This window comes from Panthera tigris, chromosome C2, assembly GCF_018350195.1.
Source record: "Panthera tigris isolate Pti1 chromosome C2, P.tigris_Pti1_mat1.1, whole genome shotgun sequence".
NCBI lineage: Eukaryota > Metazoa > Chordata > Mammalia > Carnivora > Felidae > Panthera > Panthera tigris.
In genome coordinates this window covers 129052641-129078829 of record NC_056668.1, presented here as the reverse complement: position 1 = coordinate 129078829, position 26189 = coordinate 129052641, and the positions used below count along the sequence as shown (strand labels likewise).

General features: G+C 37.7%; 1 protein-coding gene across 2 annotated transcripts in view; it reads left to right on the top strand.

Annotated features, from left to right (window-relative positions):
* The window catches only part of DNAJC13 (DnaJ heat shock protein family (Hsp40) member C13), a 124875-nt gene that overhangs the window by 95651 nt on the left and 3035 nt on the right, over positions 1–26189 (top strand). For both annotated transcript variants that reach the window (XM_042956644.1, XM_007087386.2), the window contains 14 exons: positions 103–216; positions 1530–1646; positions 2957–3134; positions 4543–4634; positions 6584–6683; positions 8189–8263; positions 8495–8607; positions 14954–15123; positions 15273–15315; positions 15656–15829; positions 17606–17785; positions 18066–18206; positions 20020–20163; positions 22543–22642. In XM_042956644.1, coding sequence (XP_042812578.1) covers positions 103–216; positions 1530–1646; positions 2957–3134; positions 4543–4634; positions 6584–6683; positions 8189–8263; positions 8495–8607; positions 14954–15123; positions 15273–15315; positions 15656–15829; positions 17606–17785; positions 18066–18206; positions 20020–20163; positions 22543–22642 — 1741 coding nt within the window. The remainder of the gene's footprint in view (positions 1–102; positions 217–1529; positions 1647–2956; positions 3135–4542; positions 4635–6583; positions 6684–8188; positions 8264–8494; positions 8608–14953; positions 15124–15272; positions 15316–15655; positions 15830–17605; positions 17786–18065; positions 18207–20019; positions 20164–22542; positions 22643–26189) is intronic.

Genomic DNA, 26189 nt, shown 5'->3' with positions numbered 1-26189 from the left:
GCACTTGTTACAGTGCTTGGCATGTGATCAGCAGTTTCAGTAAATGATAAGTTGAATTATTTTTTTCCAAATGTTACAAAATAGTAATATTCTGTGCCCTAGATTCTGAAGATGCTTAACAGCAACACAGAGAGCCCCTATTTGATATGGAACAATTCTACAAGAGCAGAACTACTTGAATTTCTTGAATCCCAACAAGAAAACATGATTAAAAAAGTATGTTATTGTTTCATAAATTTCTTGGGTAACTTTTATAAATATTCTCTGGAAACGTAACTTAGTACTGACAAAACAGAAACGTATTTATTGTGTCTCCATTTGGTGTTAATCAAGCCTATAGGTTTTTGCCACCTAATATGTGGTCCATGTAAGAACAGTGTTCTTGTATTTAATGATACATTTGTATTTGTGGTTGTTACTGTTTAGTTTACATGTAGCTGCTTCCCATTGTAACGAATTTTTCTACCTAAAAGCACTCTTCAGCCTCTTTTTTGAGTATATCAGAGTTGCTTTCTGGTATCAGAATTGAATGATTTCTCTTGTCTTGCCATCTTCTGGTGGAGAATCTTTTAAGCTATGAAAAAAACAAACAAAAAACCCCAAAAGACTGCACTGTGCCCAATAAGGATAAGGCTTGTATAATCCACATACTAGATCGTTGAGACTTGATGAGTTAGCAGACAGTTATGTCTGTGTGTTTAGAAGTTATTATGCAATAAACACCACTGTTATGTCCTGAACTATTTAACTCATTTCATTAGTCACTCAGAACTCTACATAGATAGAAGTCTTTTGAAAATTGCAGAGCTGGGGAGAATAGATCTCACGTTTTTATACATCTCTCCTTTTACCAGAAGGGACATAATAGCATCTTCTCTTTGTTTAATACTTCACAATTTATTGTATACTTTTACATATGATTTCAGTCCAACTTAAATTCTGTGTAATTTCAACCTGAATCTTCATTGGGACTGTTTCTCTCCCATTCCTCTTTTCTGTCTTTTTCCTTTTCCTTAAATGGAAACTCTTCTGTTTGGCAATCTCTGTAACAGTACCCTGTCTTTTTTTTATTCAGAGACTCTGTTTTCCAGCACTTTCATTCAGCGTGTTACTTTTTAAAGGCCGGTCCAAATGTGTTCATTTCTGAGCTCCATCAGTCTATAGCTGACTAGGTCAAATGTCTGCTGAGTGGAATGAGAAGAACCAAGTGTCGTATACTTTATAAACACTAGCTCTAAGACACTTCATTGGCTGACTTCTGTGATCTTTTGAAATCTTAAAATGGGTTATAGTATTAATCTTTGAACTAAAAAATAACATAACTCCATGCCTATTTCAGAGTTCATATTATTATAAACATTAATATTGTATTGAGTGCTATGATTGGTTTCCTACCATGTTTTTCCTCTAGAAAAGGAATGGATCTTTTAAGCTATTTATCTGTTATTAAATTGAATATGGTTAGATTTGTAAGCCAGACAGTAATGATTTTGATTTACAACTAACAGCTTGTTTTCTTTTTTAAAAAGGGTGATTGTGACAAAACTTATGGATCAGAATTTGTCTATAGCGATCATGCCAAAGAACTTATTGTAGGGGAGATTTTTGTTAGGGTGTATAATGAAGTCCCTACTTTCCAACTAGAGGTAAGCTCTGTGCTTTTAGTTTCGTGTGATACCTTCAGTCATTTGTTATTGAAAGCTGCTAGTTTATTCACTTCCCGGTGTGGTATTCAGAAATAATAAATACCTGTCCCTTGCCTAATGCTTCATACTAACCTGGGTATGTGACGGGGTACCATTACAGGCCTCTTTATTTTGCATGTTGAAGAATTTGATTTTGTGGATTCATGAATAAGAAGTTATTCCTCGCCCAGCTATTTTTTGTATTTTATGCATAATGCTTCCCAGCTGTGTCATGTGCATATGCCTTCAACTTACTAGTCTCTCCTGGAAGTGCAAGGTCATTTACACATTCACTCCATCATCCACCAGCTAGAAGTACTTCTCTGGCCAGTTATTAGAGGACAATAAGGAAATACCCGTGGAAAGCAAAGAGATTTTTTAGAAAATGAGGTCAAACCATGTCATTTCTTGTGGTGATCCCTAATCACTTTGAGAAGCAAGTGAGTGTCACAATGACAGCACAAGTTACTTTTTTGGAAAGTGACAAGGAGGATTTTGTGGTTGGTTGCCATGTAAGGAGGGAAGAAGGGAGACTGTTTTAAAGTTTGTGTTTGGAAAAAAAAGGAATTTACTAAACCATAATAAATATTTTTTATCACGATAATATATATAAACAGCTGTTAACCAGAATTAGTTCATTTATTTGTGAAGTCTCTTTGAAAACTGTCCCTTGAATTGATATTCTAAGTATATATTTTTTAAAATATAAAAATATAACCAAACTATAGAAGTTACATACTGTACTGTCAATTACTTTGATTTGTAAAGGGAAGAGATACTCTAATTCAGAATTGTTACACTAAGATCCTAATGGGAGTATATTAGATCTCTAATGTATTAGGACAAAAGTTAAAGGACACTTTTTTTTTTTTTTTTAAGTTTGTTTATTTTGAGAAAAGAGTGTGCACACTGCAAGCAGGAGAGGAGCAGAGAGGGAGGGAGAGAGAATCCCAAGCAGGCTCCTTGCTATCATTGCGGAGCCTGATGCGGGGCTTGATCTCATGAATTGTAAGATCATGACCTGAGCTGAAATCAGGAGTCAGATGCTTAACTGCCTGAGCCACCCAGGCGCCCTGAAACACTTTCTAATGCAACTGGGTGTTGTCCCCACAACCCCCAATTCATAGATGTTCATGTGTATGTATAATTTAATCATTCCATAGCTTGAAGGTTTTGCTGGAGGGTGGGTGGGGGAAGGTGTTGCTCTGGAGTTTTTTAATGATTATTTCTGGGGGTACACGTGTTTGTAAACATTTCTCCACTCAATTTAGGTTCCAAAAGCATTTGCCGCAAGTCTTTTGGATTATATAGGCTCCCAGGCCCAGTACCTCCACACATTCATGGCTATCACACATGCTGCAAAAGTGGAGTCAGAGCAACACGGAGACCGCTTGCCAAGAGTGGAAATGGCTTTGGAGGCTCTGAGAAATGTCATAAAATATAATCCAGGTGTGTGACTATACCCTTGATCAGTAAGATCCTTAAAATAGAAGGGCCCTAAAAATTCCCAATTTTATCGGAGAAACTCAAAGAAAATAGTATACTTGGTTATAATGTTTACTTGGTATAACATAACAAGAATTGAGCTCATATTTTTACCTATAAACAGTAGGATGGAAAGAGAGGTCAAGGCATCATGTTTAGAAGTATTCATATCTCTAAGAGAAAATAAGTCTTAATGAGTTGAAAAGGTAGAATAACTTTGATGGTGTAAAATTTCACATTGATGACATAAGTTGACATATAAGTGCTTAAATTAGATTTATTAATTAGGTGATCTAATTTGCCTTTTCTGCTACCTGACACATAGTTTTGAGAAACTGACTGAAGCTTTTGGTATATAAAAATTGAAATAAAAAAGTGAGAGTTTTCATTCTTAAATGACCTTAAGAGGACATTTCCAAAAATGTCTTGCCTGACTCCAGGGAGATGCATGCGTGAAAATCTGAAAGCGTTTTCTAACTTTGATAACAGATATGGAATATAAAACCTAAAACAATACAGATTCAACGTAAGTTACTTGAAGACCCCAAATCCTTTTTATTATTTTTTATTATTAACTTTCAGGTACTCTTTTGCTCTTTTCAGTATATATTATGATGATACAGTGATTTGAAAATGAATTTAAAAGCAACCTATTAATGGAATATTTTCAGACTCTTTTAATTCAAGGAGACTGAGTGAATTTTCTTCTGAAGTCTCAAAAAATTACAGATTACACCATATGTGTTCTTACTACCATATAGTAAAAGGAAAAATACACTGAACAAAATTTTAATGTTTAATGTTTTTGTTCTGTTAACAACAAGATGGTAGTAAGTATATGGGGTTGGGGTTTGAGGTGGGTGAGAAACGGAAGAAATACTATTCAGTTTTATGTATTTTCGCAAGTAGTCCTTTGTATATGCATACAGGTGTCTATGACACCTCAACCAGCAGAGTTCCAATTCAGTCTAAAAACTAAAAGGCAAATGATGTCACACACTCCCAAAATATAATTAGGCAGAGGGGGTAGCTATAAGATCTAGAGGTAAAGAATAAAAATACCACCTTACACCCTTATTTTTAAAGTTGTATTTGGAGTGTGTATTTGATATATTGTTTTTAGCCTGAGGGCTAGGGGTGTGGATGGAAATGAAAACAAAACAAACCTAAGAAATTCTGTCTTATTCTTTGCCTCTTAAGATTTACTGCTGCTTAGAGGAACTTCACTCACTTAATGATAGAAATGTTGAGGAAAGATGATCAGAGACTTAGAATTGCCAGTAAACAGCAGTGTATATTGGCTTTCTGAAGGTCTGTCATTTAGAACATTGCTTAGAAATAAAAGATAAACATTTTTATTCTTATTCCCTAGGCTCTGAAAGTGAATGCATTGGACACTTTAAGTTAATATTTTCTCTTCTCCGAGTCCATGGAGCTGGTCAAGTGCAACAGTTGGCTTTAGAGGTAAAAGAATTTTATATTAGAGCATGTTGCCTTAATGTGCCGTATGTGGTTTAGGCCTTAATTAATCACCATCTGAATTTGGAAGTTTCCATGTGTGTTATGTTTTTATTTTTTCATTTTGCTTATTAAGCCAAGTAAATATGGTCTTAAAATTTGAATTAGCGTATTCATTTTGAAGAGCAGACTGCACAGTGTTACTCAAGGTGCTTCCCTGTGTGGTCATTGTCTGTCATGCATCAGAACTTGGGATGCATTGTATAGTGTCATGCAGTATGGGTTAAGGAATGGGCTTTACTGGAGAAGCTTGGAAGACACAGATGACAAGAATAGGGGGTAGGGTTTCCTTGATCTCCCAGTGTCCCCAGAGACCAGGGCATATTGCTGGCTACACACTGTAGGTTTGTGTTCAGAGGACAGATACCCCCCCCCCCCACCCCCGCCCCCGCCCCTTCCCTTCAGTTGCTATCCCTTTTTGTGGATTAGTACAAAAGCAGCCTTTTCAGTGAGGGTTACAGACAAACAACTGGGGTGTTAACACTCTTTACAGGAGCTGGTTAGGAAAGCCAGTTGCCCAGAACCTATGAGCCTTGGAGGTCCAAGAGAACTTGGAAACCCCTCCTTCAGGAGAGTTAAAGAACTGGTCCCATGGGAAGCCTGGTGCAGCCTTTTCCTCTGGGAGAAGCAGAAAATCCCTAGCTGTAGGGGGCTTATGGTCTAGGCAACCCAGAGTAAGCTCCCAGGATCATTTTTTTTTTTAATTAAAAAAAAATTTTTTTTTTAACGTTTATTTATTTTTGGGACAGAGAGAGACAGAGCATGAACAGGGGAGGGGCAGAGAGAGAGGGAGACACAGAATCGGAAGCAGGCTCCAGGTTCTGAGCCATCAGCCCAGAGCCCGACGCGGGGCTCGAACTCACGGACCTCGAGATCGTGACCTGAGCTGAAGTCGGATGCTTAACCGACTGAGCCACCCAGGCGCCCCTCCCAGGATCATTTTGTAACACAACTTGTAAAGAATACTGCTGTAACAGGTTTATGAGCAGTTTCTAAATTATTTGTAAAACGTGTTCTTAGATTGCATTTTGGTTTAAAGATTTTTAATAAAATAATACAAGTTGAATTGGTCAAAAAATCTTAAGCATGTTCCTCTACTTAATTCCTCCATGTACCTTGTAACTTTTTAAATGAACATTATTAAATCTAAGATCTGTTGGTTGACCACATGGTTCAAGTGAAGCAAAATTGATCTTTACTATAAAAGTTAGACTTGAGAGTTCATCCTTTTTTTTTTTTTTAATATTTTTTAATGTTTATTTAGTGAGGGTTGTTATCTTCCTAACCACTCCCGTCCCCAGTTTTGTGATTGGAAAACATTGCATGAACCAGTATAGCATCAAAGACTTCTTAATAACCTCAAGATTTTGAATTGGTGCTAAAATATTTCTTTTGTTCAGTATTTATTTCTAAATTAATAGGAAGCTAAAGTACATAATATATATACGAGCATTAACATTTTAAGTTATTTCTCAAAAGATCAAAGTAATAAAGACATTCTTTTAAAATCAAACTGTTAAAAAATATTTTGCGGGTTACCTGGGTGGCTCAGTCGGTTAAGGCTCCGACTCTTGATTTCAGCTCAGCTCAGGTCATTTTCTCAGTTTGTGAGTTCAAGCCCTGCATTGGGCTTTGCACTGACATTGCAGAGCCTGCTTGGGATTCTCTCTCTCTCTCTCTCTCTCTCTCTCTCTCTCTCTCTCTGCCCCTCCCCTGCTTGTTCTCTCTCTCTTCTTCAAACAAATAAATAACCAGGAAAAGAAAATAAACTATTTTGTCCTCTAAACGTTTTTTTCACTTTTGTGAAGCCTCAAATTTATTTAGGTCTGACTTAATTTGATTTAGGTCCAAAATTATTTTCCAAACTCTTAATATCCTGTTGATTTAATTTTCAGGTTGTGAATATAGTGACATCTAACCAAGATTGTGTCAACAATATTGCTGAATCAATGGTTTTGTCCAATTTATTGGCTCTTCTACATTCATTGCCATCAAGTATGTATATATATTCATGAATGGAATTTTGAAAACCACAGCATGGCCAACCTGTAGAGGGAGCAGTTACATAGATAATATAAAACTTCTGACAAAACACAGCTATGTTTACTTTGGAATCTCTTAAGTGGTATTTTTTATATTAAAGTTGTCTTCCTAACTATGTTATACATAAATAATAAAACTGTTTTGTATTTTCCATTTCGAAAGTTGGAGGTGAGAGAGGTCAAAAAGTAAAGAAAAATAACTGGGCTTTTCAGTTTTCTGAGGATGATATATATGTAAGTAATTGAGAATTGACGCACGGTTTATAAAGAAACATCATTGGTCTTGGATGACAGGAAAAAAGTGCTTAAGATGAAAATTACCTTGTTTTCAGCTTAGAGTTCAGTCCTGCATTCCTGTATGAGATTAGTTTTTAAAAATATACCTATCTTATTTCTTCAACACAGCCTGCACTAATATAGGCTCCTCTTAAATTGTGCCGTTGTCTAACATCGTGTGTATTTGTGCTTGAATCAACCTTGAGACTGCTTTTCAAAGACCATTGCACTATGACTCCAACATCACCACTAACAGAACATTACTCAGTTCTTTGCCAGCCTCTTGGAACCCATGTCACTCTTGGCTCATACCTGTCTTCCTCTGTGAGAGCAAGAACCTGTCTCATTCATTTAATGGATGCCTTGGTATCTTGCACACTTTAGGTGTTTCTTTTATATGCAGTGACTCGAATGGAGTCGAATTTTGATTCAATAATTTTGTTTTCTTTAATAAATGACATTTGAAATAGTTCTCTAAAATGACAGCTTTTGAAAGTCATTTGCAGGTTATTTGTAGTCGGTTTTTCTTTTTTTTTATTGCTTTTTGACTCTAGGGGCTATTAGATTTCACTCTCCTAGAGTCAAATAGCAAGGATAGACAGGTGCCCAAAGGGGTGTAAAGAGCTGGCAAGGAGGGTGGAGGCTGCAAAGGATGAGGCTGACACTGAAGCAACAATAAAAGCTGGTCACTGGGCTGGGCTGTGTTCACATACAGGAGAACAAACATTCAGAAGGGGGTTCCTAAGAGAAGCAACAATACATCATTGAAAATGCACCCCTGTTTAAACATAGTTTCAAAGGAAAACAAGTCTTTGGAGGGGACAGAGGGAGGCTAAGTAAACATTTCATGTATTTAAAGTCCCTTAGTAAACAGTGGAAGACAGATAATTAAGTCCAAAATAGAAATGACAGCAGAGTAGGCTGAGATTTCTAGGTGTCAGCTACTTTACCTGTAAGATTAAATGAGATAAAAATATAAAATTACACTTTCAAACTATGAATTCTGTAACATTCTTCATTCAGTGTAATTTTACATTGTTTGAAGTCACTGATTATTGTGGAGATTTAAGTATGATACCTTCTGTAGAACACTTGGGTCAGTGCCTGGCACAGAATTGATGCCCAATAAATGTCAGCTAATGTGATGATAATGCATTCCTTGAAATGTCTCTTACCCTGCAGGTCGTCAGCTTGTTCTGGAAACTCTTTATGCTTTGACCTCAAGTACAAAAATAATCAAAGAAGCAATGGCAAAAGGTACTGTATGAGGGCTTTCTCATCTAGTCCTGCTCAGTGATGATGAAGCTTATTTTGAACTGTTATGTGTAGTCTGATAAACTAGAAGAATGCTTTGGAGGGCTTACAATTAAAAAAAAAAAAAAATCAAACTGCATTAAGTTGAAATGAAGTTGAAAATGAATTCAACTAATCAGACAAGTCCTATTCTTTATAGTATAAATGCTAATCTTTTTTTTTTTTCCTTCATAGGAGCTTTGATTTACTTATTAGATATGTTCTGCAATTCAACACATCCACAGGTTCGAGCCCAAACAGCAGAACTTTTTGCTAAAATGACCGCAGACAAACTAATAGGTCCAAAGGTGAGCACAAAATGGGTCTTTAGAAAGAAATTGATTGTTAAATCTGTTACGTTGATACCGATTTCATGAAGTTTACCAAAGTATGACGTTGAAGATGAGGATATGATTTGATATGAAAGTTGGAGGATTGGCATACTTGGAATTGTTGCTCTGTATTACTACTTTGAGAAGAGTTACAGTTGGAGAAGTCTGAATTGGAAATGAGAAGTCTTAAGAGTGTGTTGGATTATGGTGATAAACTGTTTAACTTCCTTGAAGAAAGAACAAAAGTATATGTAAGTTATGACAAGATAATTAAGTTAGAGTTTGACACTGTCAGGATTGGTCTGTGTAGCAGCAGCTAGTGAAGGGGAGATGGTGATCTATGTTCTTACCCACTCCACCACATCTGTGTTAGTAAGGATACACAGCCCTCAGGAAGTAAGTCCATACAGGCATGTGAGTGTAACAGCCTCTCCACTCTGCAGGGAGATCTTTTCATCCACAGTCTGGAGGTGACCAGATGATTTTTGGAATCATGGTCCAGTTTGTAGAGCAGGAACCTGTTAAAACAGTACTTCTAAAGAGAATTTGTCCAGACATAGGTGTAGTCAGTCTTCTTCTATTATTAACTTAGTTTGAAAAGAAGTAGTGCTCACTGAAGCGTTGTCTGTGCCAGCCCATGAAGCAGCACCTCAGTGAAATGTGTCTTGAAATAAAGGCTCCTGAGCCCTCACTCCTGGAGTCTGATTTTGCATCAGTGAAGTAATCTGGATTTAGTGTGTGTGTTGTGTGTGTGTGTTTGGTCTCCTCTCTAGATGTTGAGAATGTGTCACAGGGCCTGAAACAGCTTTACTTTGGGAATAAAGTTAATAGTCTCTCATCCCAAGGGTTGATGAACTGAGGGGGATTACATTTGGATGTCTATTGAAAGGGCCCACAAAAGTATGAGTATTGGTAGTTAATTTGTTTTGAGAGAGAAAGAGCATGCTCACGGGGGGGAGGAGTGGAGGGAGAGAGAGAATCTTTTTTTAGTGTTTATTTACTTTTGAGAGAGGGCGCACAAGCAGGGGCAAGGAGGGGCAGAGAAAGAGGGAGACAGAGAATCCCAAGCAGGCTTCGTGCCATCAGCACAGAGCCCAATGTGGGGCTCAAACTCACAAACCAAACTGTGAGGTCATGACCTGAGCTGAAATCAAGAGTCGGACACTTAACTGACTGAGCCACCAAAGCACCCTCTTTTTAAATTAAGTAATTAATTTTAAGATTTTATTTTTAAGTAATCTCTGTACCCAAGATGGGGCTTACCCTGAGATCAGCAGATGCATGCTCCACCTACTGAGCCAGCCAGGCGCCCCTAATACTTGAGCTTTCTTAAAGCTAGAGTTGTGTAGTACAGTGTTTTAGATAACATTTTAGGTGTTTAAAATAAATACTGAAGTTGACTTTGAGCTGTTCAGTATCTTTTGACCTTTGAAATACATGAGGGACAGGGGCTCCTGGGTGGCTTGATCCGTTGAACACCCAATTTTGGCTCAGGTCATGATCTCATAGTTCATGGGTTTGAGCCCTCACACTCTGTCTCTCTCAAAAATGAATAAACATTAAAAAAAAAATTCAACCATATGAGGGACAAATTTTATCAAGTGAATATATTTATACTTAAACTTTTTGTATAGGAACAATACAAGTAACATCTCCTTAATTGAATGATTTGCAGGAAGATATTTTAGAACTGGGGTCAGTAAATTTTTTTCCCTTTTGGTTAGCAGCTTTATTGAGATAGAATTGATATACCATACAGTTCACCCATGTAAAGTGTACAATTCAATGGTTGTATTATATTTACAGATTGGGTAACCACAGTCAGTTTTCATTAACCCAGGAAGAAAACCTGTTGCCTTTAGCAGTCACTCTTTCTAGCACCTGGCAACTGCTAACTTAAATTCTAGATTTGTCTATTCTGAGCATTTGCATTTCATGTAAATGAAATCTGACAATATGTGTTCTTTCGTGACTGGGTTCTATCGCTTAGCATGTTTTCAAATTTATAACATTATTGCAAGTATCAGTACTTTATTGCCAAATAATATTCCATCGTATAGGTATACCACTTTGCTTTTCCATGTATCACTTGATAGACGTGAATTGTTCCTACCTTTTGGTTGTTCTGAATAATGTGACTGTGAACATTTGTGTAGGAGTTTTCATGTGGGTATGTATTTTTATGTCTCTGAGAGTGGAATTTGTGGATCAAAGGGTAACATTTATTTAATTTTTCGAGGAATTGTCAAACTGTTTTCCAAAATGGCTGCACCATTTTACATTCCCACCAGCAGTTATGAGGGTTCTCATTTCTCTACATCTTATCTAACGTTTGTTTTTATTTTTTTTTTTTAATTTTTTTTTTTAACGTTTATTTATTTTTGAGACAGAGACAGAGCATGAACGGGGGAGGGTCAGAGAGAGGGAGACATAGAATCTGAAACAGGCTCCAGGCTCTGAGCTGTCAGCACAGAGCCCGATGCGGGGCTTGAACTCACGGACCGTGAGATCATGACCTGAGCCGAAGTCGGCCGCTTAACCAACTGAGCCACCCAGGCGCCCCTAACATTTGTTTTTAGATACCTTTTTTGATTACAGCCATCCTAGTGGGTGTGAAATGGTATGTCATGATTTTGATTTGCATTTCTCTGGTGACTAATGATGTTTAGTATCTTTTCATGTGCTTATTGGCTGTTTGTACATCTTTTTTAGAGAAATGTCTGTTGGTTCACATCTTTTGCTTATCCCTTAATTGGGTCATTTGTCTTTTTACTATTGAGTTATAATTGTTCTTTATATATTGTGGATGCAGTCCTTACCAGATATATGATATGCAAATATTCTCTCATTCCATGAATGTCATTCTGTTTTTCTTCATGGTGCCTTTTGTTGAAGTACAAAAGTTTTCAATTTTGGTAAAGTTCAGTCTCTCTCTTTTTTTTTTAAGTGTATTTATTTTGAGAGAGAAGAGGGTGTGTGAGCAAGTGGGAAAAGAGCAGAGAGAGAGGGAGAGAGAAGAGAATCTCAAGGAGTCCCCGTGCTGCCAGCACAGAGCCTGACACAGGGCTCAAACTCATAACCATGAATGAGAGCATGACCTGAATGGAAGTCAGGACTCAGTTGCTTAACCAGCTGAGCCATCCATGTGCCCCCTGTAGCTTGTGCTTTTGATCTTATATCTAAGAAATCATTGCCTATTCCAAGGTTATAAATATTTATGGCTGTGTTTCCTCCTACTAGAGTTTTATAGTTTTAGTTCTTGGATTTATATCCTAGATCCATTTGAATTAATTTTTGTACATGGTGTGAGGTAGGGGTGGGACCAGTAAACTTTTCTATAAAGGACCACGTAAAAAATATTTTATCCTTTTTGGGTCATCCGATTTCTTTCACAAATACTCAGCTGTGCCCTTGTAACAGGAAAGCAGCCATAGATAGTAACTGTGTAAATGGTTGTGTCAGTGTTTCAGTAAACCTTTACATACAAAAACAGTGGCAGGCCAAATTTGGCTTTTGTGTGCCAACCCTAATTTGTGTGCCAAATAACTAAGTAACTTGGACATAACTTTGAAGGCTTATAGTCAAAGAATTTGCATTACGGAAATTGTTTTACTTACATGTTTAATATCAGTGAGTGGTTGCTTTCTAATTGAATTCTGTCATGATCAAGAAGAGTGAAATATGGCACAAAAACAGACACTCAGATCAATGGAACAGAATAGAGAACCCAGAAATGGACCCACAAACTTATGGCCAATTAATCTTTGACAAAGCAGGAAAGACTATCCAATGCAATAAAGACAGTCTCTTCAGTCAATGGTGTTAGAAAAACTGGACAGTGACATGCAGAAGAATGAACCTGGACCACTTTTTTACACCATACACAAAAATAAACTCAAAATGCGTGAAAGACCTAAACATAAGACAGGAAGCCATCAAAATCCTCGAGGAGAAAGCAGGCAAAAACCTCTCTGACCTTGGCTGCAGCAGCTTCTTACTCAACACATCTCTGGAGGCAAGGGAAACCAAAGCAAAAATGAACTATTGGGACCTCATCAAAATAAAAATCTTCTGCACAGTGAAAGAAATAATCAGCAAAACTAAAAGGCAACCGACGGAAGAAGAAGATATTTGCAAACAACCTATCAGATAAAGGGTTAGTATCCAAAATCTATAAAGAACTTATCAAACTTAACACCCAAAAAACAGATAATCCAGTAAAGAAATGAGCAGAAGACATGAATAGACACTTTTCCAAAGAAGACATCCAGATGGCCAACAGACACATGAAACGATGCTCAATGTCACTCTTCATCAGGGAAATACAAATCAAAGCCACACTTACATACCACCTCACACTGGTCAGAGTGGCTAAAATGAACAAATCAGGAGACTACATATGCTGGCGAGGATGTAGAGAAACGGGTACCCTCTTGCACTGCTGGTGGGATTGCAAACTGGTACAGCCACTCTGGAAAACAGCATGGAAGTTCTCAAAAAATTAAAACTACTCTATGACACAGCAATTGCACTACTAGGTATTTATCCAAGGGATACAGGTGTGCTGTTTTGAAGGAACTCATGCACTCCAGTGTTTTATAGCAGCGCCATTGACAGTAGCCAAATTATTGAAAGAGCCCAGATGTCCAACGATGGATGAATAAAGAAGGTGTGGTATGTATGTATAACGTGTGTGTGCGCGCGTATATATATATATATACGCGCGCACACACACACAATGGAGTATGACTCAGGAATCAAAAAGAATGAAATCTTGCCATTTGCAACTATGTGGATGGAACTGGAGGGTATTATGCTAAGCGAAATTAGAGAAAGACAAATATCATATAACTTCACTCATATGAGGACTTTAAGGTACAAAACAGATGAACATAAGGGAAAGGAATAAAAAGTAATATAAAAACGGGACAAAACATAAGAGACTCTTAAATGTAGAGAACAAACATGGTTGCTGTAGGGATTGTGGGAGGGGGGGATGGGCTAAATGGGTAAGGGGCGTTAAGGAATCTACACCATATGCTGACTAACTTGGTTGTAAATTATAAAAAAATAAATTATAGAAAGTAAAATAAATAAAAGACATTGAAGGACAATTAGTATCCTGCATTGCCAAGACATTTGGTTCTATAGATACTTCTTAAAATTTAGTAAGTTGAAAAATCTACTTTTTATTTTATTTTTAAAAATAAACTTATTCATTTAAAAAAAAAAGTGAAATAATTCCTGGTGGATGTTCTCTATTATGTAACTGATAGTTTCCTTTAGTTCTTGGGTGCCTAGCAAGTTCAGAACTAAATTTGTAGTATAAATTTACTACGTTGAATGTGTAGTATATCACTGTCAATTATAGAAAATTATTTTATTTCCTTTGTGGCTGGCTTTATATTAGTCTTCATTCAAATAAGTTTTTGACTCTCATGCCAGGGCCTGAGAATACAAGCAATGAGTGAGACAGACCAGGTCAGGGAAACTTTCCAGAGGATGAGTTTGAGCACAGGCTTGAGTGATATAAAGGAGAGAAAACCAAGTGAAGACCTCAGTAGAAAACTTCCCAACCTTCCTTTTCCCTCTATTATAATGCCTCAGTGTAATTTTCAGTTTGTGTGTGTGTGTGTGTGTGTGTGTGTGTGTGTGTGTGTGTGTGTTTTGGATGTATTATTTTTACTGCTTTTTTTTAACGTAATCACTACACCCAATGTGAGACTCGAACTTATGACCCTGAGATCAACAGGTACATGCTCTACCAACTGAGCCAGCCAGGCACCCCTGTATTATTTTTAAAGCTGCATTTTAAGTCCTTTTCAGAAAAAGCCACAGTATAATATAAAAACATAGTATAGCAAAATAAATACACTAAAAAAGACTTGAAAGACACAAAGGCCACTTTGTGAGAAAAAATGAGAAAAATGTGTTTGCAAAGGCAGGGAGCATGGGGCAGGGTTGGGGGGACAGGCCTGGAATACCAGAATAAGGGTATTCTGGGAAGAAGGAACAGTATGTGCAAGGCATGATCCAGCAAGGTGTGCCCTAGACACTACATGGGTCAGCAGTATTGAATTTCTTCAGGTATCTTAAATGTGAGACCGAGATGAAGTGAAACTGCATAGGTAAGTAGGAAGTCTTGTTAAAGTTACCCTTGCATAAACTAGGGTGGATCCCTTCTCCCACTCCAGAACTTTGGATAATAGTTACGGCCCAGATCAGCCACACCACAAAATACAACAGGTATCATATCCTAGAGAAATACAGAACACACCCGACACCAGTAGATCTCTTTTCTCTCTCAATCCCCCTGCTGTAGGTCCGCATTACGCTAATGAAATTTCTACCAAGCGTTTTCATGGATGCCATGAGAGACAACCCTGAAGCTGCTGTACATATTTTTGAAGGAACTCATGAAAATCCTGAGTTAATTTGGAATGATAGCTCCAGAGATAAAGTGTCTACAACAGTTAGAGAAATGATGCTAGAGTAAGTAACGCCTTCAGGTAAATCGCCAAAAAGGACAAATGTTTCCCATTTGTCCATCACCTCTCTAATATTTATTCTAACAATTGATGAATGTGCATTTTGTGACTGAAGTTTGATATTCTACCCTCTCACTTTTTTTTTTCCCCAAGGCACTTTAAAAATCAGCGAGATAACCCTGATGTAAATTGGAAGGTAAAATATACTTTTATTCAGAGGAAGGAATTCTACATTTTATTGTATTTTTAGTTTGCTGTTTGCTGTTGTTTTTTAATTCCTACTGCGTCAGTTTGATAACTGTTAGACACTTTGTCATTAAGACACTTAAGAATTCCCCTGGGAAGTCACGTTTTAAATTTAGGAATATTCACTTTTTAAGTAAGTAATCAAAGTACCTTTTTTGAAATTTATTAAGGGATTATACAAAAGTATATAATTTGATTATATTAATGACTATTTAATGGGATTTGCATTTTTTGTGTCATGTATGACTAAGGATTAAGTGACTTGATTATGATTCTTTCTTTCTTTAAAGTTGCCTGAAGATTTTGCTGTGGTGTTTGGAGAAGCAGAGGGTGAACTTGCTGTTGGAGGAGTTTTCTTGAGAATCTTTATTGCACAGCCAGCGTGGGTTCTAAGAAAGCCTAGAGAATTCCTTATTGCACTATTAGAAAAATTAACTGAGCTCCTGGAGAAGAACAATCCTCATGTAAGCTTCAGCCATCAGCAAAACATTTCCAGTAGTTTGCTAAATATACTGATGGGATTTCTGTTAAAACACCATCCTCATGGCCCATACATTAAGAATTGGTTACTTTTTTCAATACAGCAGCCAGGTTCAAATTCAGATATGCCGATTCATCTTATTTTTGGGGCATGTTCAAAAGTGAACATGGTTATTTCTGAACCAAAGTTGGAGATGTCTATATTGACAAATTGCTATCTCTGGCAAGTATAGAGGCTCTAAAAGAAGGTATCTGCAACTTCATCTCCAATGGTTATATTAGTTTAAGGAAAAACACAAACATTCGGTGCTCCCCTAGAAGTGTGTCCTGCTAGTGTACTTCACTCAGCCTTCCATATGTGACCCTTGTGAAAGACATTGATAGGAGAGTGAACCTAGTATCTGTGTTCAAAGGCAGAGGCTACAAGGTAAGCAGGAGTGAGAAAGTAGCCTTATACTATATAAGGTTTTGTTATTTAAACCTTTAGAGTAAAAATAATTGAGGTACGTGACTGTTGGCTGTATTAAACAGGCTGACTATGGAACAAGGTAATAAAGAGCCCAAGCTGTGTTATTAGATGGTCCCGGATCCCAGTACCAGCTTCACCACTGATTGGCTCTGTAACCTTGAACAGTACTTCGTGGTCTGCCTCATTTATGGAAGGATCACGACACCTGTCCCTAAGGCTGAGGTTTTAGTGAGTTTTGACATATGGAGAGTACTTAGAGTAACGTCTGGCACATGTCAAGTACCTAGAAATTACTAGTTACTATCATTAGCTTAGCACAACTTAAAAAAAAGTATTATTATTTTGCCAAATGTTTATGTACATAACTTTTCAGTCTCATTTTCTGTTTACTAGGATTTTTGCTACGTAAATAGATTCCTAAAAAAAAAAAAAAAAAATCTTCAAAAAGCAGAAACTTAGGGGAAAACACAGCATTTTCCTCCCCTATCACCTTGGCTTTGGGGCCCATCCCAATTTCCATGTTTGTTTCAGATGCTGTGGGTGTACACGTCTGATAAAATGGGATAAGTTACAGGTTTTTTGCAATCCACAATAGAAAGTGCATTATGGCAGCCAAACCAGTTCAATAGGATTTTTTTTCAATAGGATTTTTAATAGAACTAGGATACCCATTTCATGACTTCTGCATTCTCATGAACTATTGATGTTCCCTGATACTGAAATTTTTATAACACTGACTAAAACTTTCTGGTAATAACTTTTGGGAGATTCTCTCTCAAACCTGCAACAGAAATGAGATGTGACCTGGCCCAGTGAAAGACTGCTTAGATTAATTAAGAGAACACATTCTTGCGTCGCCTGGGTGGCTCAGTCAGTTAAGCATCTGACTTCACCTCATGTCATGATCTCATGGTTTGTGGGGTTGAGCCCTGTGTGGGGTTCTGTGCTGACAGCTCGGAGACTGGAGGTTGCTTTAGATTCTGTGTCTCCCTCTCTCTCTCTCTCTCTGCCCCTCTCCTGCTCGCTCTCTCTCTCTCTCTCTCTCTCTCTCTCTCAAAAATAAATAAACATTAAAAAAAGATCACATTCTTAAAGTCCTTTGACTTTGAATTCATGCCTTTTTTCAAGATGGGAAGATAGTTGTTTTCTTAGGATTTGTGAATCGGTTTTAAAAAGTCAGCACGTAGAACTTGTAGATCTCTAGGGTAGAACACCAAATAGTTTCCAGGGATGTTTAGGACTTAACTTTGTCAGTATTTTATAGTTTGTTTCTTTGTTTTATACCCTCTAGGGAGAAACTTTGGAAACTTTGACAATGGCAACAGTATGTCTCTTCAATGCACAGCCTCAGCTGGCTGACCAGGTCCCACCATTGGGCCACCTCCCCAAAGTGATCCAGGCAATGAATCATAGGAACAATGCCATTCCTAAGAGTGCCATCCGCATTATCCATGCCCTGTCTGAAAATGAGGTAGTGATAAATCCAGTTAGTAGCTTACAAATTTGGAATTTATTTATGTTCCCTCTTTGTGATTAATGTACATTGCAGTACACATCCGCTTCCTACCATGTGCCTTTCTGCATGTGAACCAGTGGTATTGTAGCAACTCTTAAACTAGTTTAAATGATGTAATTAACAGGAGACTGAATTTGAGTTCATTATTAAACTTGAGCTGAATGTAGGTTTTTCATATATTTTATTATTGTATTTACTGTGTTTATTGTATTTACTTCTTTTTTCGGACACTTAGCTGTGTGTTCGAGCCATGGCATCTTTGGACACCATTGGCCCACTGATGAATGGGATGAAAAAACGACCAGATACTGTTGGTTTAGCCTGTGAAGCAATTAATCGAATGTTTCAGAAGGAGCAGAATGAATTAGTAGCACAAGTAAGTGACTTTCTAGATTCAGTACTGTTTCAGGAAAACAAACATACCCAGGCAAATAGATTTTCACTTGTTTAGCACTGATTTGGTTTCTCTGACATAGGTTTGGTAAAGAGATCATTTGTGGGTTAATGCATGGATGATTTTATATTTTATATACAGACAGGCACATGCCTATATATATATATATATATATATATGCATGCATGCATACACACACACACTGAGAAAGGTGGGCCAGCTGTCAGGAATCTTAACCAACTTCAGAGTACTTTTGTGATATTTAAGTTTTGAATTTTGGTTTTCTGCTAAGCATTTATTCTTAGCTTGCTTTGTCAAATTTGTTTCATTATCTTTGGAAAGATTCACTTTGTTTAGTGATTCCTTGATTCTGAAGTCATGTTTAAGAACATGCCAAGATTTCTACTGTTTTTTTTTGTTGTTGTTTTTTTTTTTCAAAGAGACTACCCACCTAATGAAAATAAGACTTGGTGGGTATGAATGTAGTGTAGACAGACACTGAAGGAACAAAAACTATCACAAAACTGATCTTCCTAAAATATAACTCTAACTGGGTTACTGTTCATTTTAAAAACCCTTCATTGGTTTCCCATTACCACCAGATAACAAAGTGACAGCTGACATCCTTAGCCTCAGTACAAGGCCCTGCATTTTTGTATCTGGTCCTCCTATTCTCCCAGCCCCTTTTCCTCCCCCGTCTCCTATTCCCATCCCTTATTTAGGCAGTTCAGAAGTACTGGGTACATCTCAAGGAGGTATTTGGATGCCCTGAAGTTCAGACTTATAATTGGCTGGAGAGAGGAGTTGTATTAGAAACAGCTTGAGCTGGTGCTACCACTTGATGGCTCTGTAACCTCAGGCATGACTCACAAACTTACATTCAGATTCTTCATCTGTGAAGTAAAATTCTAACTCCCTCACAGGGCTGTTAGGAGAACGGTATCTATAAAGGGAGGTATACTCACTAAATGTTAGTTACTTCCATCTCTTCCCTCTGAGTTTTAGCGTGGGTATTGAAAGTTATGCAATACCAGAATGTTAACTAGCCTTTTTAAGACTGACAGGAAATGTATGGTAAATGCAAAAGTTGATGTTTTAAGAAAATGTGAAAAAAATATTAAGATACTTTAAATTTTGTGCCCATTACTATAGTGTCATAGAAGAGGCAGCCCAGTATAGTGGCTAAAAGCTCATGTTCTGCACTTTGTAGTTCCAGATAGAGATTGCATTGCTGCCTGTTACCTGTCAACAGGTTTCACCCTCTGTGCATTGATTTTTTCCATCAGTAATAATAGTAGTGCCTATGTCATTACATGTTGTGATGTGTAATGACACAACTAGATGTTTCTAGTCTGTAACATTTAGAACAGTTGATGGCATGAAATAAAATCTTCTTAAATAAGAGTGTCATTGGGGCGCCTGGGTGGCTCAGTCAGTTGAGCATCTGACTTCGGCTCATGTCATGATCTCGCAGTCTGTGAGTTCGAGCCCCACGTCAGGCTCTGTGCTGACAGCTCAGAGCCTGGAGCCTGCTTGGGATTCTGAGTCTCCCTCTGTCACTGCCCCTCACCTGCTCATGCTGTCTCTCTCTGTCAAAAATAAATAAACATTAAAAAAAAAAGTTAAAAAAAAAAGTGTCATTATTATTAGATCTGTAAAAGAAATCTTCATCTATGTTAAAATGAAAGACAGGAGGTTGTCTTCCGGGTATGGTTCTGGGAGTGAAATTGTTTCTTCAGTGTATGATTTACATTTTTTTCAGCATGTTTATGGTATGCTTTATATTTTCTTCTAGGCCCTGAAAGTAGATCTGGTCCCATACCTCTTAAAATTACTTGAAGGCATTGGTCTTGAAAATCTTGACAGCCCAGCAGCCACTAAAGCTCAGATTGTTAAAGCTCTCAAGGCCATGACTCGAAGCCTGCAGCATGGAGAACAGGTGAGTCTACACAGGGGTGACTTTGATTTGCTGGCTATGACAGGGTATTCTCCAAACCAAGGGTCTTGGCCATGGGTGATCTCTGCACCTCTCCTCATAGACTCAAGTAGTGACTTGGGGGGATTCTTTTTTTGAATGCTGATGGTATGTCGTACATTTCAGGAAGAAAAATGCTGAAATTCAATGAGCATTTAAAGCTGGTTAAGGTTAATGTTCAGTTCTAGCATGTGTTGCTAGATAGTGATAACCACATTTATTAACAATCCCATTATGCCATTTTGGAACATTGTTTTAGTTTTATCACCTTTATTTATTAACACTTAACAATGTGTGTCAGCTACATACATATGCTGATTTCAAGACAGCCCAGTAATTCAATTTTCCTCTTTGGTTTTATTCTTGTTGCTTCTGAGGAGTTCCTCATTCATTGTTACTGTCCAGCATTATCTAATGCTCTCTCGCTCTGTGTTTATTTAATTAAGGTGAAATTTACACAACATAAAATTAACCATTTTAAAGTGAGCGATTAATTTGTGTTTAGTATATTAACAATGTTATGCAACCACCACCTTATCTGTTCCAAAACATTTTTATCACCCCAAAAGAAACATCTGTACCCATTAATCAATTACTTCCCATTTGTCCCTTTCCTCAGCCTCTGGCAGCCACCACTTTGTTGTCTGTGAATTCACTTATTCTGAATATTTCATATAAATGGAATCATACAATACATGATGTCTGGCTTCTGTCAGCATGTTTTCGAGGTTCATCATGTTAGAGCATGTATCAGTGCTTCATTCCTTTTTATGGCTGAAGTATTCCTGTATGTATATGCCACAATTTATACATTCATTCAGTGATAGACACTTGGAGTGTTACTACCTACTCATGTTCTTTCATAGGTTTAAATTGACTTAAAGTTTTCTTTTAGTGATTCCATTGTCTTTGTGTAAAGTCTAACTAAAGAAACATTTTTATGCCGTTGCCCATTCTATCAGTATCACCATTTGAACAATTTAATATTATTGAGATTTGAAGTGTTGAGGATTATTGAGGATATTTGAAGTATTTGGGGGCTTTTTTATGGGTGTTCTGAACTTGCCAAGCAGAGGTACTCTAGGCAGGCAGTTGTCTTATCCTCAACCTACCTCAGGATTCCTCTTGATGAAATTAGGCAAGTAACCCTGACATCCATCTTCCGATTTCAAGGGGAGGAAACTGGTGTGATAGTTTCCAAACTAGCAGATCCCCCACCACCTTCACAAGTAATTACTTCCAGTAGTGATTCCAAGGTTACAACAGGGAGCCTCCTGGGCTTGTGTGGCCCTACATATATCTTTAATGCCTGCCACCAAATTATCTGGCAGTGTCTTCCCCTGCTAGACTAGACTGTGAGCGCTTCAGAGACAGAGACCATCTCACATCTTTGTGTCCCATTATGCCTCCACATGAGGTACCCAATCAATATGTGATCTGAATGTTGATATGTGAAAGCCTCTAAGTTGGAATTTCCTAAACTTTTTTTAATCTGTATCACACAAAAATGTCTTTGGTCTTAGTCCAGTATACTTTACACACACGTTATTTGTACTTACATGTATATACATCAAATATGAGTGTTCACCCATTTTACATGTGAATTCTGATGCTTTCTATATTAACCTATTTCCTCAAGCATGCTGATTAAACCCTCTTCATCGATTTCATAAACTTCTAATAGGTCACAACCCATAATTTTTTAAAGTTTATTTATTTTTTTAAAGTTTATTTTGAGAGAGAGAGTGCACATGCACAAGTTGGGTAGGGGCAGAGAGAGAGGGAAGGAGAACTACAAGCGGCCTCCACAGTGTTAGCACAGAGCCCAACGCAGGGCTCGAACTCAGAAACTGCAATATCATGACCCGAGCCAAAATCAAGAGTCAGTCGCTCAACCGACTAAGCCACCTAGGCGCCCCAAGACTGCTTTAAGTTTTAGCTTGAGTTTATAGCATCTTCTCCCTAGACCCCTTCCTTGGGAATAACTTCATGAGGTCATGCCACACTGTCAGCCAGTTGTTACTATCACAAGAAAATCTTTCTGCCCAAATAACAAACAAGCCAGTAAATTATAAGTTCAAATAATAGTGTCCAATTTTAGAAGGAAGCCTGACTTAGGGCCTTCTTTGGATCTGGTTTCACGAGATGTCTCTGTCCCTGTGCCTGGCATAGAGCATTTAAGGAATGCTAGGTCTTGCTCCATCTTTGGATCTTTCCTCGGCTGACTTTCCTTTTGTCTTGGAAGTTTGCTTTTTCTCTTTGGTTCTTCTTCCAACACCCAGTCCTCAGTAATGAGGCTAACTTAAATTCATTATGTTCAAAGAGTTTGTTTTACTTCTCTAGGTGAATGAAATCTTGTCTCGTTCTTCAGTCTGGAGTGCCTTCAAAGATCAGAAACACGATTTGTTTATTTCTGAGTCACAAACAGCAGGATACCTCACAGGTAATCCACACCTAATTGGTTACTCTGAAACATATGGCAGAAGCCACCTTCCTGTTGCCCTGATTAAACTGAAATAGCATTTATAGTGTCTTCCTAAGCTACTAGCCACCTGTCTTGGAGGTCCTGTGAGCATGTGGTGGACCTCTGGGGTTAGCCCTGGGCAAATGCCAACTGCTAATGTGTTGAATGTGTGCTGACTGAAACGTGAACTTTGCTCGGTTTTGACCCAATGAATTGATGGTGTCATAGGTTATATTTGGAGCATGACTGTTGAAATGTTTATCTTGAACGTGTAAAAAGATTAGAGAAATACCTATTCAGAAATATCAGTATTAGAAACATGATAGCGTATGATATTTTCCATTTCTGTCAAAATAACAGATTGGAACTCCAAATATGTACATTCATCTGTGAAATATTTTTCTTCTAAGTTTCCAGTAATTAATCTGTAGTTTTATAAAACATATACAATTTGTCCTTTTGTAGGAAGAAGTATGTACCATAAAGGGAAAGGGAATTTTAGTGTCTAGGGTTCAAAAGATAGTATGTTTTTGAAGCTCAGGACATTTGTCCATTTGACACACTAATTGCATAATAATTTTCCAATATTTTCATATTGGCTTCTATTTAAAAAGAAAGTCTTACCATTCTTTTGGTATATCCGAAGATGAAATATAGTCTCTGGTATAAAAGTTTTCAGTTTGAAATTAACCTTAAGAATAACAGGTGGTTTTTGCCATCTGCCTGAGTGTGGTATATATGTAAACAAAAATCAGCTCTGCATCCTCCTCTTACCAGAGCTGATGTAGGTAAATTGAGAGAAAAAAACAGTACCCACTGGATTTTATGCCAGTGTAACTTTTTGAGTAATCCCGATTGCTGGTGTAGAAGTTTATAAATCATGAAGACTAAAGTTTGTACTTTAGTATAACTTTAAAACTAAAGTTTATAAATCTTGAGTACTTAAAAATGGGGACTTCAGAGAATATTTTGCCTGGTTTTAATTTTAGTCTGTTGTGGCACTACTGCTTGCTTCCTCACTGTGACCATTTAATATTAATCCACTAAAATTTATAAGCAGAGCCCTAACATTTGTTTTTGTTTTAACTCGTTTTATTTTTTTTAATTTACATCCAAATTAGCATACAGCAGAGCCTTAACATTTGTAAACACACGGTGCTTTGATTGCCCATCCCTGCATGTACATTAAGAGCAGTGTCCTACGGTTCCCTTCTAACTTTCCCATGTGCCTGTCCTGTGATTTCTGTGGAAAGAAATACCTAGAAAATGGTCTTTGGCTATCTCGTATCTCTCTTTGAAATTTGAGGTGAAGCAGTAGCTTCTAAATAAGAGTATGTTCTATAATAGGCACACTAAAAACTTCTTTAGACTCGTTTTCCAAAAGTTTATGTAATACCACCTTTTTGTGGCATTACGTTAATTACCTTGTATAAGGATGTTGTGACTGGGAAGTCTGCCTTATGTTTTTTCCAGCTAAGAATAGCTACTTAAAAGTTTGGCCTTGAAGAATAGAAAGATGTAGATTATAAGCTTTTCTACAGGGACACCTTTCTAATTTGTTGTGTTCTGCATTGTGCTTAGTGTTCATTGACTTGATGCAATAGAAGACTTTAGATGGTCCTTGACTTAGTAATGGGATGTGGGTCACAAAGTCTGTGGTTAGAATACAGAAGAGATAGGGATTTATCTTTAGAGACTAATTTCCTTCAGAAATCTTTAGGTCCTCGCCCCATCCATATTTGCTAATAACTATAGAAAAATGTACAGGGATTTGAAGGGTTCCTGTCTGTGCCTTTCCTTTTACTTGGATCCCTGGGGTAGCTTCTGAAGGAGTTGTGAGAAGGAGCTGTGATGAGCTGTAGGGGATGGAAGAGGGTTGGGGAAGAAGAAAAGCTGGGATTTACAAATTTCTTTACATCCTCCTTTGGGCGCACTCAGGGCAGCAGGTTCTGTACAAAGCTGGTCAAAGGGGAGATGGTATAAATCCCAACTTGGACACATCCTGGTGTTGCTCTGGCCGTTCTGCAGGCCCCCCTGAAGCCTGTAGGCACGACTACGTGGGACAGTCTGGACTAGCCCTGAGCTCTGTTGGCCCGGAAATTGTCTAGTTCTTAGCACATCATCAATCTGGGATGTTCTTTTGTTGAAATGTTAGTTGTTTGAGAAGATTTTCCCATCAGCTCTCCTTGTTTTGAAAGGACTATTTAAAGAGAGCACTACCTTTTGAATTGTCTACTCATTGTTTAGGTTGTCAAATGTTTTCTTTTTTGTGTTTGAGCTGTTCCGTTGATGCTTTGTATTGTGTGTCATGTGTTTGATAAAAGGTACAAGTTATTCTAATAATGGTAAAGTCGCATTAGCGGAACTCCTTGGAATGTATACAGTGTTGCATTGAGTTGGAACTTTAATTGATTAGGATTTACCCCACCCTGTGCTCAGCCTGGAGGAGATTCTAATTGTGCCCAATGTGCAAATGAAATAAGGTGCTGTGAAAACACACTTCACTAACCATTTTTCTAAAATACTGATGGTAAGTTTGGCAAGTAGATTTTGTTTAGGAGATGGTGAAAGATAGAGGAAAGTTAATTACTCTTTCAAAGTAGGATAAGAATGACCAAAAATACGATAATTATTTTCTTTACCCTGGCTGCTGAGCAGATATCATTCAGTCACATCTCAGGATTGGGAGTATGGATAAAATGTCCTAGGCGAGATTGCTCCTTGTAGATGAATTGAGAAGAGGCCACCTGGTTCCATAGGTTCTTTGCCTGGCATACTTGTTTTGTTTTATGATAAAAACTTACCTAAACTGTCTAATGCAGTTTTACCTACAATGCAGACAAGCTATGTTTTCATTGACCTGGGCGTTAGTTACTTAGCTATTTGTTAGGTTCTAGAAGGGCATGTTGGTGAGAAGTTCAAGGCCCTGTAAAAACAATTTTAGCAGGGAAAATCCTCCAATTACCTCACCTAGAAAATCAGTATAGAGAAAGAAGGAACAAGAGGGAAAGGAAGAGAAGCAGGGCAAGGGAAACATGGTTGTAGGAGTGGGAATTGATGACGAAGAGCTTTGTGTACCCCCCCCGCCACACACACACTTAATTGGAATATGGAGATGAACTTCATACACACACACCCCTGTATATATTTATATTAGAGGCATGTCACATAGTTAATTTGGCTTCCTAAGGTCATTAAAGGGGGGTGGATGCAATTCTAAGGTCTCTCTTCATACAGGTCCATCAGTTCTCTACGAGTTAGGATTTTTTTTCCACCTTGTGTTGTTCTTTGTCCACCTGTCCCAAGACTATATGATGTGAGTGATGTTGGGAAAGATTCCCTGAGCTCATCAGTTTACTATAGGACACTGACGCTGAGGCAGAGCTTCCTGCTTTTGTTTTCCCTCCTGAGACTCTCACGTTCATTTTTAACAAAGCCCATGCTCTTTCCACTGCTCTATCGTTGCAGGCAATTCCATTTTGCGGGGTTCTTTGTTAATTTTCCGTCTTTTCTCATTCTCAAGTCT